Below are 17,718 nucleotides of genomic sequence, written 5' to 3' on the forward strand. Positions count from 1 at the left end.
ACAAACCACAGTGCATGCTCAAGGGGCTCGTGCCAAATTCTAACAAGGTCTTACTCGTGTTCTCCCCCACCACATCCCACCTTAGCCAATAGAGTCCTTTAAGTACAGTCCGTGTTCAATAAAAACCCCAGAGGGATGCTGCAACATCAGCAGAGCAGCAGCATCACTGCTCAACACCAAGAGGAAATGCTGGGGTCTCATCATCTGTCTGGGAGACAGTCTCACAGCCACCCCAGCAAACTCAGTGAAACAAGTCAGGTGTGGATTCCTCATTCCTGCCAGCCTATTACTAGCTCCAGGCAACAACTGAAAGATGCTGGGATTTTAACAGTCATTTAAGACTACTTTTCAAATCCCCACTGGAACATTTCACTGTCTGGAAGTTAAAAAAGTTAACATTCATTAAAAGAACACTTTTAACTTAAAAGCTCCTATGAAATAAAGCTCTCCTTCATAAGGAAGCTCAAAGACATGCTGATGTAACAAGCAGAAAACAGTCTGCAGGTTTAGGGGCACCCACATAAAGCAGGAAAAGCTGTGAATTACAGCACCTGATTTCACTGAAGTCTGACAGTACTTTCTAAGAGGTCAGAAAGCTCAGCTGTTGAAGCCAATACCACTTGACTTTCTAATAAAGCACAGAATATTTAAGATGCTTTTCCCAAGTATTAGCAACACTAAGCTCAGCAGAACATCTTGTACAAATGCAACAGTACATTCCAATTCTTAATAGCTTCATTAGTCCATAAAAGACAAAGGAAAGCCTCCAGAGCGTAGCTAGGCACACCAGCTACCAAACTGCATGCCTGCTCTGCAGAACCAGATAAGCCTGTCAACTCACACTAACCATGCCTTGGGTTTCGGTTTACTGAGGGACTGTATTATTCAGAAGCTTAAAGAACTACAAACCAGCCTGATTGCTTGTATTTATTTTTTTATTAGGTTTATTACGACTTAGAGTTTCTATTACTCCATCTGGGTAAACCACATTTGAGAATAAGTTTAACTGCAGGACTTCAGTTTCAGCCAAAATCATTTTTGCATTACTTTATTGTAATAGATTTAGATTTAACATTAAAACTTACTTCATTAATAAGCAAGCCAAGCTTAGTAGCCTCAGTGCAGGATGTACTTTACGTAACTTGCCACACATTCATGTTAGATTTGATGTACATGAAGAGACCGGTCAACTATACGATTCATAGGAGAAAGCAAAAGTAAGCACCATTTTTACCAAACTGAACAGTTCTTAATTCAGTGTTTCTTACAGAAATCGGATCACTTCTGGCTCCAGGAGCTACAGTTTGGATAATAGCTGAAAGCTGTTTCCAGAATGTCAATTTTCTACACTGGCACAAAAAACAGTCAAAGCAACAGGTAATGAACTTTTTTATTTTTTTCTTGAAGAGAGAACCTGTTCTCCTTGTGTTTACCAGGTGAATACATGCATTTTTGATCATTCTGGCAGAGGTTAACAAAGAGCAAACAACAGTTGGGGCTAAACGAAAAACAATCAAAATGTTGCCAAATATTTAAGGTACAAGCAAAAAAAAATTAATGCAACCAGTTTAATATCTAATCCTGCTTTCTTTCCAAGGAAAATGGCACAAATTAAATAAAAAGCCAGACAAATTTAATTTTAGATGGTACTAGACTGAATTAATGCTCCAAACCATTAACAGGATTTATTTCACTGCAAGGGGAAAAGCAATTTGAACGGGCTCTGAATATTTGGGCTAGACCAGAAGCTCCATTATAGTTCAGGCCATATATGCAGAACTGATACCAGCATGATATAACCTTTACCACATAATAGTAAAGTGTGTTAGAAGTTGCAGAGCACAAGCATCTTAGCTGTACAAGCCAGTTAATGAATAAACAAAAGAGCTGAAGAATGGTTCTCACTCGTCCTTTCTGCTCAGGACTCCAGATTTTTCTTCTGGAAAAGGAAAATCCCTCTGCCAACAGCCTAATAAATACTAACAGATATATTTAGATACCATCTTCAAAATTCTTTGTTGAAAATGCAGTCTCCAAATGAAAACTAGCTTTGCGTAGTATTAATATTTTACATAAAATAAGTCTTATGAATCATAGTTAGTAGCAATAACTGAAATTAATGTATACCAAGTCTTCAGGTGATGTGCAATTTCAGCTATGTAACACAGGTGGGGGTTTTGAACAGTTCTTACACTTGTCCTCCCATAAGCTACAACACCTCTAGCTACAGTGCTGTGCAACTGTAGACATCTTCAAGAGCTCTTTGATGTAAAGAAATTTGATGGAAGCACCAGAAAGCAAGGAAATCACACTCTTAAGAGTCTTGAATTATGAGAATTGAACACATCATTGCTGTCTTGCCTTGACTACAGAACACTAATGAGAGGACACCAGGGTAAAAAAAAAAAAAAAAGGAACAAAACCAGTGATGTCTGCTTCAAACAGGGAAGATTATACAAAAAGAATCTGACTCTACAAGCATGTAAGCAAAAGCCTTGAAGAGCTACGTATTAACATGGAGCTCAAGGTGCCTTAACTTTGCTAGAACATCACAATTATCTTCTAGTATTGTGATGCTAGCACAGCTGCATTTCATCCAAGAACCAGCCTATGCTTCCAGTTAAAGCATGCAAACCACCTCACTAATTACCCTTTTCCCAACTTGCAAGTCTGGAGCTCTTCATTTTCCTACTCCTCCTGTATTATCCCTTTCTTAGGTAGAGATGTAGAGGCCCTAAAAGCCCGTGCTCTCCACCAAAGACTTGTCGCTTCTACATGTAAAAGATACGAGACTGATACATCCTTCCCCATTCGAAACAGATTTGCAGCAGATCAGTCTGAATTTCTACTTCAGTTTTAGACTATGCTTAAGTTATGGCAGCTAGAGTTCAATCCTGTGAATGTAAGCTCAACACAAAGAAAGCCATTTATCCTTTTTAATTCATCCTTACGGCATATTTATCCAGAGCTTTATAATTAACTTCCAGTTTTAAATTATTTTCTTAGCACTCCACAGAACCTGCATGTCACTCCTTCCTGAAGGAGATAGCATGACACAGAATCTTGTTTAAGTTAGTCCAAGTTTCCATATGACCAGAAGTCTTACTTGTTAGAACACACCCCTTTTCCCACTACTCCCCCTCATTCCCTTTCCTCCCACCCCTCCCCAGCAATGGGCAATTACTTTACAAGAAATGTAAAATGGGATACGGGTGTACACAAAACCTACCCTTCACTAATACTGAACAGAAAATCCTATTTTCCAAATTACAGGACATCTTTCTCTAAATTTAGGTCAGCACTGGTGCAATCTGCACTGTGTATGATTACCACAAGGATAATACCAATAAGTACATATATTTTTCTCAAACTGATTTAAAAGCCTATGAAGTTAATAGGGGAAAAGTTTAATATTGCTACTTCAGAGCACTAAAACACACAAAGAGAATCCAATAAAGATCCTTGTATTGATTCAGTATTAATTGCATGACCATCATAGCACCTCTTTACATTTTCACACGATCACCAGAATTATCAACTGCTTTTAAAACTAAAAGGGTACAGTCCAATATTTATAACTTGCACACTGTTACTATATAGAAACTAGGTGCATGGTACAGTGCTGCAAAAATGGAAGCCTGCAGTTTTGACAAAGATGCCAAGTCATGTTGTAGACAATTTCAGTCAAACTGGCAATACTGTTTAAGCAAATACTCAACACAGCAGGAAATAAAGGACAAAAAAGCATTCTATAACCAAATAAACATCTGAAATTTCCTTTCCCTTTAAGAATACAAGTAAGGTCACTTTTAGCCTTGGAACGGATACATGTTCGCCTATGATGATCTTGCTAACTACTACACAATATCTGATGTCCTCTGCTAAGAATATAGTTTAAGAAAGCCGCAGTTACAAGAGGCATCTAATGTAATATCTAAAACTTCCTTTATGGCATTTACTGAATTAGTCTTAAACAGTGAATATGGAAAGATGGCCTCATGTTTCCTTTTCAATAGTACTCTGAGGATCAAGTGGCTTTCAAGCAGCATGGTGGGTTTGAAATTTTTGCAGTTTAGATCATTCTGTTGCGTTTATGAGTTGGTGAGTCTGTAATGACGTCGCCACACTGGGCTGAGGTACGCTTTCTAGTTCCACCATTGTCCAAGTGGAGTGCCATTTCTTCTGATATGAAAGTGTTCAAATCAACATCGTGTAGTCCATTTCTCCTTCGACTAGCATTGGAGCCACTGCTCACGTGAGTGGGCGAGCCTGGGGTACTCGAGCGAACACTTATACTAGCCATTGCACCACTAAGACCTAGGGGGAAAAAGAGAGAAAAAGTGTTTAGTTCAAACTAATAAAAGTTAAACTTCCTGTGCACAGAAGAACAGGTTATACTTATCTGAATGTTACTGATAAGTTAAAGGCACCTCACCCTATTATTTGTACCACACTTATCTGAGGTCCAGGCCACACCTCCTCAGCTCTCAGTCCATGTAAGAATCTAGCAATTACTAAAACTGCTTTTTATAACATTAAAAGTAAACTTGCACACCAGGCAAATAGCACACTAAGAGCAAATGCTAGCTCAGTAAGTATGACATGCTATTTAAAACATGCAGATACTCAAATTACTTCAATACAAAGGCTTCACACTAGACCAATAATTACACAGAAGGAAAATCCCCCTACCAAGGGCTTTCCAGGTCGACCTGACCTTGTTTCAAACACCAGCCTGCTCCCTTTCACCCCTGAGTCACTGTAGCTCTAAAGGAAACAGCAGCATGACAGCAGATCTCAGGCAGGTGTATACCACAACTAAAGTTTAAATGCAAGCTTTATTTAACAGCTGCCACTATTAACTAATACATCAGTATTACCAGAATTAAGTAAGGAGGGCACTTAAACTAAGTAAGACCAAACGACCATCCCTCCAACCTTGCTGTTGACAGATATGATCCAAAACACTGTCACAGGTACCCTGCATATACTTTGGTTTGTGTTCAAGTTAGCAACAGTGCTTAAAACAGAAGTTCTCTTCTAGAAACAAGGACGTAAACAAGCAAGCTATGAGCTTCATATTCATATAAACCTCTGTCTCCAGCAACGCTACTATTATAACTTTACAAAAGCAGGACCTCCCAAATCATAAGTTTAGTAAGGGCTAGTACATGAAAGCTTAATAATTGCTCTCAATTTGCAATTCAATAGTCATTTGTAGATAAACCAGATCTCTGATATGATAGCAAAGATGTTTAACTGCTTCAAATCTGACTATTTACAGGAAAGTACAAAGTCTTCTCTTGGCCCTAGACATGAACCAGAACAAGCCACGTAGGAAGACAAACAGCAGACCAAGATCTACATCTATACATTCTTCTAGCCATGAGAACAAGCAGATTTTGGGCTGTCCAGGAAGACTGCCGTTCCAGTAACCTTCAAGACCTTGACCTCCCTCAGAGGTTCTCTCCAGTCTCAAATATTCAATACCTTTCTCCAGCCATCACACGTGTATTAAATGGCTTTACACACATCTTCACACATGGTCAAGTAGGCAGTCAGAAGTCTCACACTGACAAGCAAAGCCTATAACAACCCTACTAGCTGCTGACAGGCCAAACAAGCAACTTTAGAGGCTTTGTGAAGAGAGGACTGCTAGAGCTACTATTAGATCAGTAGCTTGAAGCCTCAATTAGAGCACAAGTTCTACAGCCATCTGCAGCAGCAGGTTGATACACAGATCAGAATAGAACAGACCAGTTAATCTCACTATTGTACATTACTGATGAGTGAACATTTAAAGCTTAGGTCTTGTATCAGCAAAGGATATACTTTACAGACTAGGCATTATGCAACCACCAGTAGAAACGGCCACTCACCACTAATGCTTTCTTAGACTTTTTTCTTCCAGCTTTAAGTGGTGTTCCAACACCACTCAGAAGCATAGTTTGAAGTCTGATAGGGACCCTACAGATTTTGGTATTAAAATCATCTTTCACTCACAATGGCAGAAGGTATTTAAACACTATTAGCTGTTTTAGTTAAAAGATAATTCAGAAACAAGGTTCACTGCAGTACTCCCATAAATGAGGTCAAGCTTAAATCCAGAACCATTATGAAAAGAGATTCCTACTCATCTACCAAAGGAAGCAAACAGCCAACTGGATGACAGATGTAGGAACAAAAACACCAATCCAGACACTATAACTTGGATGAACTACCAACATGCAAAATTAGGGCAGGTAACAAACCATTCTAATTTAAAAATAGCAGTAGGTTTAATTTCAATTGGCATGTCACATTAAAAATATACCAATCCTGTATATTTAAACTGGAAAAATTGACAGTGCATAGGTGATGACACTGCTTCAAATCCAAACTGATTGCAGAGATTTCACCCATGTCACTATTCCAAGCAAAACTGCTCTGAACACACAAGTTCAGTGGCATTAGCTTCAGGAAGAGTCAATTTATACCATGTCAGTCAATCTCTGTTAAGTTACACAGCCCAAAATCAAATGGCCAATACACTAATTCAGTTTTATCATGACATCTTTTCATTATATGTAGCACCCAAGGAGAGAAAAATTATTCTAAGTAAACCCAAGACCTAACCTATGATGCAAGAATACATTTTTGGCATCACTCACACTGTTGAAGTATAGCCTTCAAGCAGCAAGTATTTTTTAAAAACAGATATGAGTCAGAATTAAGATTCATCTGTAGTACAACAAAGCATAATCTAAAACAGACTGTCAAGCTCTGCAAGCATTGCCTCAAGCAGATATTAACTTCCCAATATGTAGGAAATATTGCATCACTGTACATCAAAGATTTTAACTTAATTGTATCTTAAAGATGGTTTGTGAATTTCAATCACACCTGATGTCAAAGGCAGGATAGTGGTTTGGAATGAATTTCTACAAAGACAAGAGTACAGGGATATTGCATCACAACATGGACCCCTAGTTGCCATTCAATGTTGCATCTCATACGGGTATTTAATGCTGAAATAGTAACAGTCATTCCCAAGTATATCAACAGTCTGAGTGACCACTTAGTATCAGTTACTGACACTCAACTATGCTTTAGCACTAGACATCAACCCAAGACTGCAGATCTGCCAAGCAAAACATTTAGATCCCAGTTTAGGACTGGATCATCAAGCTGACATGAAAGAGTTTGGAGAAATTAAAGGCATGCACTAAAATATCAAGTTGCCATGTCATGTAAGAAAACCAGTAACACAGATGAAATCCTCTTTTTTGTTAAGAAAGAAAGCATCTTTCAGGAGCTGGGATTGACAGATAATCTTTTCTTGGAAACTTGTGGTAAAGCAAAAAGGAAATCTCAGAAAACCCAATTCAGAATTTGGTTTTGGTGGACTCAGGGAGCCCTTCCCAAAGCATTTAACCATTTAAATCAGTACAGCAAGTAGCAGATACTAAGAAGTTGTAAGATGACACGAATGTTGAAAATATAGAACTCTGAGGTCATGAAATGGTGTTGTGATAAACACAACCTAAGCACAGGCACATCAGTTTTGTATATACAACAGAATGGATATTCCAACAGCTACTAAAGTGTCTCTACCTTTCTTGATCTCATGACCACCCCGCTGAAGGCTCCTACTACTTTCTACAGAGACACTTCCTTTAATAGACACTTTAAGAAAAGAGCACGTGGCCCTTCCTCCCTTCCAAAATTTGAAATGATTGAAGTGGATACCATATCAGAAATATTTTGCAGTACTTACTACATTCTCACTCCTGCTATCTTTCAATCAAGTCATCAGTAACAGTATTTCACAGCCAGCAATTCCACAAAAAACCTGCTTTTATGCAAATCTATGTTCTGAAGCATTTATCACAGTGCTATTAGAAAAAGCTGCAGCACAGAAGAAACTGAACAATACTAGCTAATTTATAACTAAGTACTCTCCAAATCTATCAAGTGATTAGGATGCTTGGCTAAAAGTATATTTTATGGAGTATGAAACACTTAAAGTAAATAAAATTGTTAACTCAAAATTAGCAAGTTTATCAACACTGGCCTAACAAACTCTAAATGCCATTTTATCTACACCATAACCATGTCAAAAATGAGTTATTCATGTCACAACCACAGCATAATACACTAGGTAACTACTGTTCAGTATAGTAGTAGTATTAACTATTGTTTTCCACAAGTTTTAATCATGAAGTATTAAAAATATTCACACTAGAAGTGTAATTAAAGTAGAAATTAGTTAACCCAGATAAATGCAAAATGGCATGCAGACTGATCCTTGTCACTCCTGCCATACTCACCCTTTCATAGCACTACTCAAAGTTTTAGCAGCACATACCAGTACAGAACTGACAGCTAGACACACAACCTGCAAGTTAAACCCTTTCCAGCTAACCTGAACACGGCTCTCCCACCCTCTTCTATAAATTGTTTCTCCACTCCAGTAACAACTGCAAATGTTGTATATTCAGATTAATACTTTAAGAGAATAAGAAGGCCAAATGGAAACTCAAGCTCTTTAAAAGGGGCCAAGCCGTACACTTGTACACACTACAGCAAGGGGTTCCCCACCACCCCCCCCTTCAGAGAAACTGAATCACATTAATGGCTTGTAACATTAAAGCTAAGGAGCAAAAGAACTAACACTCCTTCCACTGTGCTGCTGCTCATTCACATACTTTTCAGTTAAGAATGCTCAAAGTCTAATGCATTTATTTCTGCATTGCTTTCCAGAAGCTTGCTTCTTCCTCTCCTCAAATCATTGCATTTTCTGCAATTGTGCTGGGAGAACAGTTTGTGAAGCACAGAGCACATCCCACATTTCAAACAGACTGTGCACAGACTCTGTAGGCTAGCTACAGCCAGGCAGAAACTAACCAGGCACATGTCAGCTTTTGAGAATCTTATGACTATTAGCTCAGTTTGAAGCAATTGTCATTTGAAACCCATCTAATACAGAACTGGATATGGCAATACACAAATAAAGTGTGTGAAGATGCATTCATACCTATGCTATAGGTTCAAAATCACTAGCATTTGTTAAGAAACCTATCAACTACCTCTCAGAGCTTTAATACAGATCAGATATAGCAAGGTTTGAGGCAGAAGAGGCGAGGTTAAAAATCTAATGTTATGTCTTTTCAGATGCTGTATATAGTTTTAAGACTGTACTGATACCCAAGGATACTCTTCTCTAGTCTAGAGCATACATCCAGAACTCTGAGAATCCAGGAAGTATTTTATTATTGCCACGCTGTTACCAACACTTCTGTCAAACTTTTCAGATGTGAATATGAAGCATTTAGAGGTTACACAACCAAAATACGGGTATTTCCCCCAAGAAGCAAGATCAGGAAGGTAAAGGACCAGTCTTTAGACATGTACTAGTACCTATTTCTGAGACGTCGAGCAAGCTCTACTTCAACATTCATTTGATGTTGCAGATTCATACCTATGCCTGCTTCACCACATGAAGTCTTGTTGAAGAGCGGCAAAGTTTTGGCATTATCCCTCAAATCTAGTTTAACCCATTCACATTACATAGGTAAATACTCCATTTCCACAGGATACCTACCAGCACATAGCAAAGCCTCACTCCTTAACATGACAGTCAAAAGTTCCCCTTAAAAGCCTTAGTCCTGAACACTTGCTGAGACTACTGTTCGCTATCATCATGTTTTCTTGTTTCCTTATAATGCTACCTAGGAACACTACATCACTTAAAAACAGCCTGCCAAAATGAAGATGTATAGCCCTACAGAGAACATTTACACACACTTGAAGATCCTACACAGGTTTCAAAAGCAAAACATAGCTCTGAGAAGCCCTATGATAAATAGGAAAATAGTTTGGGAGAAAAGTTAATTGCAACTTCCTTAACCTTAAGGAAAAGGGGGGATGGAGAAGCTACAGGAATGCAGACATTGTAAGCAATAACCCAAAACCAGTTATGAGGCCAAACAAACCTAGTCACTAAAGGATTAGCACAAAAGCATTTATGTCAAAGACCAGATTGAAACAGATAACAGGATAACCTAATCCAGAAGGTGACTGACATGTAATCTTTGTCAACCAGCTGATGAAGAAGAGTGCATTTCTAGCCCCTGCAGTGCGAGTACAGAGAAGAGACCTCCCCACAGTCCTCACAACCTTATTAGGTTATAAAATGCCAACAAAAACTTCAAACCTCATGGTTCAGAATCCCATGGAATTCACTTCTCTATAGCATAAGCCACCTCTATAAAAAGCAAATGCTAAGAAACAATCCAAGGACACAGAGCCATGTTACCCATAAAAATGTCCAGGTTCACTCTGCATGAGAGCTTAACTGTGGTGAATCAAGCCTACCCATCCAGTTTGCTCTTCCCTGAGTGTGCCTCTTCTCCCAAAAGACAGGGGACAGGACAAGAGGGAATGGCCTCAAGCTCTGCCAGGGGAGGTTCAGGCTGGACATCAGAAAAAAATTTTTCACTGAAAGGGTCACTGGCAGAGGCTGCCCAGGGAGGTGGTTGAGTCACCATCTCTGGAGGTATTTAAAAGACAGGTGGATGAGGTGCCGAGGGGCACCGTTTAGTGGTTGATAGGAATGGTTGGACTCTACAATCCTGTGGGTCTTTTCCCACCTAGTGATTCTGTAAGCCCTTATGGTTAAAGCCAACTGCACACTGGATTCCATTAGTTTCATGAATCAAATTAAAAGGATGTTTATCACATGTCAGGTGAGAGCCAGCTTCTCTAGTTGTTCTCCTCACAAAATTAGCTTTACCTACTGAATAAGCTTAAATGACATATCATTTTCTAGCCAGATTCCAATATGAGAAGGAAAATCACCAAAAACTACACAACTGTGTGGAAGCATGCTTGATTTAAATGGCAGCAGAGAAGAAAACAATATCAAAATTAGACTGACACCTAGACACTAACAGCATCTGGCTTAAGTATCTTGAAAAACCACCACAGCATAGCAAAAGCTAAGAGTGCATTTTCAGGAATCTACTCATCTAACTCATTAATTCTACCCCTCACTGATAATACTGAAACAGTAAAAATTAAGTTTCACAGGTTGTACTTCTAGATAGCTTGATTTTGACTTCTAGATTGGTCCACTCTTCTCCAAGATATCAATTTAGAAGGCTTAAAATCTACAGGTGAACTGCTTCAATTCACTTAAAGAAAAACATCTCCCACTACTGTTGATCAACTGCTAGGTAACAGTCCAATGCAGAATAAGCTACTGAATATTCATATCTGAAAAGGAGAAAAGACATACTGCCAACATTGTTGGTGATGGCAAGAAGAAAATTCAGTATGACATGGGAAGACATTTAAGACTGAAAATGAACTAGAACTCAGTTCTGAGCAGAACTCAATTATTGCAATGATGTGCAAGCAACAGCACATTTTCCAGGATATGTGAAGTAGAATACTAAACATTATCCACAGCATAACAAGGGTGCTAGAGTGAGCTAAAGTACAGAAACTTGGGACATTAAACTTTCTCACTAACCCTGTAAAAATTCACTAGTTATTTCCTAGCAGCCAAGCCCTAATGATTAACTAGTTGCTAGTATGGTATTACCATTTTCCAAGAATTCTGTTTACTCTAGCATTGGTATGAATGCCAAGTCTCTTCATGCTTCAAACACTACCAAGAGCTGATACTTTTAAGTCCACAGTTGCAGAATGTTACAGATCAAGTCTCATTTTATACAACCCCTTTTCCTCATTCAAAACATTTTACTACACAACATTTCGGTGGCCAGCACACCTTATGCATGCAAACACTCCCTTGGAGAATCAAGGGCACAACTTCAGCTGGAACATCAGGTACAATATACTATGACAGTAACAGTGGCCAAGAGCCAGACGTGCTTTAAGAACCCCAATCCAATTTTAACCAAGAAGTACTGAAAAAATTAATGTTACCATGCAGAGCTATGGCTTCACGGAAGGGTTGCAAATCAGTCTCTACAGATGAGCTAGTTTCTGTTGAAGTAGCTCGGTTAGGGGATACTACAGTCAGTCTTGGGGGAGCTCTAGAATTTCTTGGAGGAGGAACTTTTCCACACAGGAAGCTGATCAAGTCTTCTCTACGAATAGTTCTTCTGCGTTTTTTAACCCAAGCTAGCACATCCTTATTCCGACGCTGATAGCCAATCTGAATTCCTACATCAAAGCTTCGCTGATGGGCATCCACACTTTCTGCAAGAAGAAAGAAAAAAGTTTTCTTAGTGTTATAGACCAAGCAATGTGTCACGTGCCATATGATGGACATCGCTTCTTGTCAACCATAGCAAAGAAGCACATCTTCTACGGGTCACTGTAACACAATACCAAGTTAGCTGTAACAAATTAGCTAGCATTGAAAATGAGTCACGTTAAATCTATTAGATATGAAGTTACATCCCTTTTACAAGTCAGAAAGCCAACAGCAACTCACACCACCTAAACAGCTTTTACTATACCTCAGGTCAACATCACAGCACTGTTTATGAACCCATATTGTATTAACATTAAAAATGCGCTTTGTTCGTGTCAGTCTAAAGAAGGTACTTAAACCAGACAATGCACTGAGACCCTCTAAACGTGCACCGGTACAGTCAGGAAACCCCACGTGACAGGTAAGGAATTTTCAGAAAACTGGTTTCTTCAGTCACTCTAGCTCCAAATGAATTTCAACTGCAAAAGCAACTTGCAGAAGGTTATAGTTTTGTAACTAGTTAGAACACAAGTATCCCCAGTGCCTTTGAATTAGGCAACATGCCATTTACAAAGGAAATCTAAGAAAACTTCCTTCCCCATTTAAGATTCCATTGGAAATTTGACATACAAAAGCTTTAAATGCATTCTATTGTTTGCAGTTAACGCTACCACAAAATGCAATTTCATTCTCCATTGATGTAACTGGTCACCTGTGCATATCAGCTGTTACTGTGTCTCTAAAAAGCAGCCCTAAATGCTTTCTATTACATTGCTTTCTAACTTAAGTAAGTACAATTCAAGCTACTAGTCTGAGACTATGTCAGGCAACACTAACGGGTGGGACAAACCACATACTCTACACAACTATCTTGTTCCTCAGATTTTTTCAGAGCTTTACAACAGTTAGTTTAATAAAAGTTACTGCAATGGCAGCTCTTGCTCCATTAAGACATCACCATATCCACTCCAATTTTTTACTAGATTTCCATAGATTTTTTTTTAAATCTGGCAGAGCTGACTGTATTCTTTTTATATTCTTGTTTTATTATTAAGTTCAACATAAGAGTCATTTGCCCAGAAAAATATTAAGTTATTTATGAACAGCTGTCCAAGATATTGGTTTACAGATAAACAGTGACATAAACATCTAATCTAGTTTCCTCACACTCAAAAAACCCAAAAATAACCATTAAAAGCTATTCTTCAACATATTCTAAAGCACCACTGCATGGTCAACAAGAGATAGTACTAAAACCTACACTAACAAAAAGCAGCACTGCAGACACAACACAGCCTACCAAAACTAAAAATATCTCTAACTGATCATCATTAAATCTTGGGTATCTGGAAAATAAGGTATAGAGAGTACACTTAACATGTGAGTTGCTCTCATGCACTTGGGAGTGTTTTGCCTACGCTGCCCTGTAATCAAAAGGCTAGAAGATTCACAAATGCTAATTCCTGTGAAAGCAATGGCAACATGACAGATTATTCGTCCAGCCATTTTATATTCCACAGCAGCTTGGGCTCCAAAGCATTCACAGTAGAAGCAACCCAAACACTTCAAGATAACCTGGAAACTGACAATATTTTTTTTTCTAATCACTTCCTGAAATACCATGAGAAAGTTCTGGGAGGCAAGAAGCCAAGCTTGGAGTCAATAACCTGCTTTCCTTGTAGAGAAGGCATTACAAAGGACTAACTATGAACTAGTTATGAAGTCAAGTACACTGACTAGTGATGTAGCCTGGACAAATTTCAAGCAACAGTACCCTGGCAAAGATTAGATTTGTATGGTAAAAGCTACAACTACTTTGTTCACAAAGTTAAGGTGGCAAAACACATGTAGCCAACTTGCATACAACCCGAAGTTACTAAACCAAAATGAACATTAGCAAATATTCAGCTTTTTAAAATAAAAAATAAGGTACACTGTAGGCTCAGAAGTCTTATTCTAATATATACACAAGGCTTCCTACATTGGCCTTAAGTACCAAATTGTACATTACAAGCCGTATCTTTACTTCTTCAGCAGAATCACGAAGATAATCAAATGTCTTTAAATGTAGTCTTCATCACTAGCATCAACTGGAATTTTGGGATCCAAGATCTTCAGTGTGACATGATTAAACTTATAATCTACTTGAAGAAAACGCTGACGTTCCAGACATACTGGCATTCTTATGCACTACTCCTCATGCAGCTTTCATTAAAAGAACTTTGACACCTCCAAAACTGAAACATTTATCAGATCACAAAACAGCCCAAGGGGCAAGAGGCAGTTTGTGGGGTTCAGTTTAACACACCAAGTACTTCTCCAGTATTTTTGACAGTCCTCCAAAACACAAACATGAGTATGAGAAACAGCAGGAGATTTTACGAGCCATATGTTCATGACTAGGGAAGGCAAATTCACATTAAGAGACTCTCAACTGGCTACTGAATGTGTAGCTGGTCCTACCTGGGTTCAACAGACTTCTACCCACTTGGAAATTAATTTCGACTTTGAAACATAACATCTCTAAGTAACTGAGGTACTTCAGCACAAAGATCTGTTTGAAGGAAAAACTTGGTCTGGCTGCTGCTTTTTGAAGTATTATATTACACCGTGTAAAGACAGCTCCAAGTTTCCCTGATCACCACATATTTACACTTCTGTTAATCACATTCCTGCAGAAAAATTTGGCTCATTTTGCCTACTGAACAAGTAATCAATTCCTTCAACCAAAAATAAATAACCTAAGTCTCAGTAGTAAAGATGGTGTGAGGAGAGCAATGCCATTTGTAAAAAAGACTAAATATTCCAGACAACGAATTAGCCCTACCTATTCCAGCACAGCGCTCAAGTGACTGGTATCCCAGGCCATGTTCTGGGGACCCACTCACTCAGGTCAACACCTACCCTGTTGAGTGATATGTTGCCTCTCTTTGACCTGCCACATATACATAACTTTCACATGCACCTTCTGCAAGAGCAATCTCCAGCAGCAAGGGTTCTGCACCTCATTTCCTCCTTGCTCTGTCCCCATCTGTCAGAAAACTGATCAGCCACCACAAACACATTAGAAATTCAACGGCTTAAAGCAAATCCAAAATGAGAAAACCAGGCACTAGTAAAAGAACATGCAGGTGGAAGTACAGATAATGCTGTACATAAAAAACCCAAACACCAGAACTCAAAAAAGTTCCCCCCCAACTCAGGAATGGAAAACATTAACAGTGGGAATCCTACCATGCCAATTTAAGCTTCCACTGATACAGGTACCATCTTTGCACAACCTTTTAAACTAGAAACAACTGAATGATTTTCCTTCAGACAAAAATTCCTCTAACAACCCAAAGAACAGCAGAGTTCAGAAACTGAAACCAAGAGACAAACCACAGGAAAACTGCACAAAAGCTCAGCTATGTGCAGACCGCACTCTTAACAAAAGTTCTGGACAACTCTGCTTTCTAATGGCCACCATAGGCACAGCCATAATGACATTCTAGGGCTTAAAATAAACCGGGAGGCTTACTTAAGAAGCTTCACTGTCACAAGAAGATAAAACTTCATTTTTGTTACATAACACCTATGCAAAATTTTACATACGCTAAACCTAACCTACACTTCACTACAAAGGTACATATATTATGCTGGTAGCCCAAAATTTAATACATCATGAAATAAACAAAAAAAAACACCCAGAAAATTTAAGTATTGTTTAATAAGCTATGGCACTCTTCCCTTGAATTCATGACAGCGAGCCACACATTAAAAACACCCTTTTTCCAAGGGTCCCGAAGTAAAACAGCTTTCAAGTTATTAGTCACCAACATGAGGCAACAGAAAAGATTCGGCTACCGTCAGCTAGTCAGCTGAAGCGGCCCAGGGAAAACTTGCAAGATTCAGGAAGCAGTCTCGGTTAGATTTTATCAGGGTGAATAAGAGACATTAACAGGCCCTGCCGATGAGTAAGCCGGGGCAGGAGGCAGAGCGGGGAGGGCTGCCGGGGCAGCGGGGCGGGGGAGGGCAGCCCCTTACCTTTGTAGAGGTTGGTGACCGCAGTGGCGGCGTTCTGGAAGGGGACCCAGAGGGAGAGCCCCGGCTGCTGGCACACCCGGTCTGCAGGGAGGGAAGGACACACGCTGTTTATTTTGGAGTCACCGACTCCGAACGGCCATGTTAGGTTTCGCCATTTTGTTCCACCTTCCCAAGGCGACCCGGGCTCGGGGCCCGGGCGGGCGGGCGGCCCGGTGGGCCGGGCCCGGGCCGCGGCGGCGCCCCCAGCCCGCAGGGAGGGGTGCGAGGGGTGGAGGGGGAAAGGAAAGCAGCGCCCGGCGCGGCCCCCGCCCGCGGCCCCCGCCGCACAATGGGGCCGGCCCCTCGCTTCGCCATTTTGTCGGAGCCTCTTCCCCGCGCCGGGAGCCGCCGCCAGGGCCGGGCCTGCCCCCGCCCTCCCCGCCCCGCGGCCCGGGACACCCCTCCCCGGCCTCCCCGCGGCCCGCCGGGGCCGCTCCGCCGGGGGCGAGGCCCGGGCCGGGCCCCCCCCCCCCCACGCCATTTTGTTTTCCCGGCGGCCCCGAGGGACGGAGCCCCCGAGCCCCGCTCCTCCTCTCCCCCGTCTTTGTGGCTCCCCGCGCCGGCCCCGCCCCGCTCACCCTTGTAGAGCTGCGCCACGGCGGTGGCCGAGTTCTGGAAGAGGTGCCAGAGCTTCTGTTGCTTGTGCTCGGGCTGCGCCGCCGCCTCGTCCTGCAGCTCCGGGGCCAGCGCCTCCTCCTGCTCGGCCTCGGCCAGGCACTGCCGCTCCCACTTGCTGAACCAGTGCTCGGGCCCGTGCTCCTGGATCTCCGCCTCGCCCTCCTCCTTCTTGTCCTCCATCCTCCGGCCGGGCCCCCGCGCTCGCCTCGCCGCCGCGGCCGGGCCTACCTCACCCCCATGCTCCGGGCCCCGCAAACGCTGCGAGCGCCGGCGCCGCCCCGAGCGCAGTGAAAGCCCGTGGGTGCCTCCGAACCCGCTGTCGCGGGGCGCCCGCCCCGCCCCGCCCCGCTCGGCCACTGGCTGCCGGCGCCCCGGCACCGCCGGTTTGAACGGCGGCGGTTCCTGCCGTTGGCTCGCACGCCCGCCCGTCAGCGGGAGCGGCCCGGGGGGCGGGGCGGAGCGCGGGGCGGGCGGGGCTGTCACGGCCGGCGGCGGCGCGCGTGCGCGGGGCCCTTCCCCACCTCACACCCCCCAACCGCTCCGCCGCCCGGCCCCGCGGCGGCCCCGCCCGCGGGAAAATGGCGGCGGCGCTGCTGAGCGCCCCGGGGGTTGAGTGGCGCTGCGGAGCCAGAGCCTCCCCCTGGGAATCGGGGTGGAAAAGACCTCTTGGATCACTGAGTCCAAACATTCCTGTCTGCCACTAAACCATGGCCCTGAGCACCTCGTCTAACCGTCATCCCCTCCAGGGATGATGACTCCACCACCTCCCTGGGCAGCTTGTTCCAGTGTCCCATAATCCCTTCTGTAAGGATTTTTTTCCTGATATC

At 41.9% G+C, this 17,718-nt stretch overlaps 1 protein-coding gene across 1 annotated transcript; it reads right to left on the reverse strand.

Annotated features, from left to right (window-relative positions):
- Window positions 1-917: 917 nt before the first annotated feature.
- On the reverse strand, window positions 918-17,213 carry HAPSTR1 (HUWE1 associated protein modifying stress responses). The gene is made up of 4 exons (XM_069869750.1): window positions 16,852-17,213; window positions 16,235-16,315; window positions 11,935-12,210; window positions 918-4,317 (listed from the first exon to the last, which is right to left on the reverse strand). Exons 1-4 carry the CDS (start codon window positions 17,069-17,071, stop codon window positions 4,073-4,075), a joined length of 822 nt encoding a protein of 273 aa, XP_069725851.1. The 5' UTR covers window positions 17,072-17,213; the 3' UTR covers window positions 918-4,072.
- Between the last annotated feature and the right edge of the window lie 505 nt (window positions 17,214-17,718).

This window comes from Phaenicophaeus curvirostris, chromosome 16 (assembly GCF_032191515.1).
Source record: "Phaenicophaeus curvirostris isolate KB17595 chromosome 16, BPBGC_Pcur_1.0, whole genome shotgun sequence".
NCBI lineage: Eukaryota > Metazoa > Chordata > Aves > Cuculiformes > Cuculidae > Phaenicophaeus > Phaenicophaeus curvirostris.

Excerpts from the sequence above, each read along its gene's own strand:
- HAPSTR1 (XM_069869750.1), bottom strand. The coding sequence starts at position 17,071 with ATGGAGGACAAGAAGGAGGAGGGCGAGGCGGAGATCCAGGAGCACGGG. Across the intron at positions 12,211-16,234 it reads GGTCACCAACCTCTACAAAG|AAAGTGTGGATGCCCATCAG; the intron begins GTAAGGGGCTGC and ends TTCTTCTTGCAG. Across the intron at positions 4,318-11,934 it reads TGAAGCCATAGCTCTGCATG|GTCTTAGTGGTGCAATGGCT; the intron begins GTAACATTAATT and ends TTTTCCCCCTAG.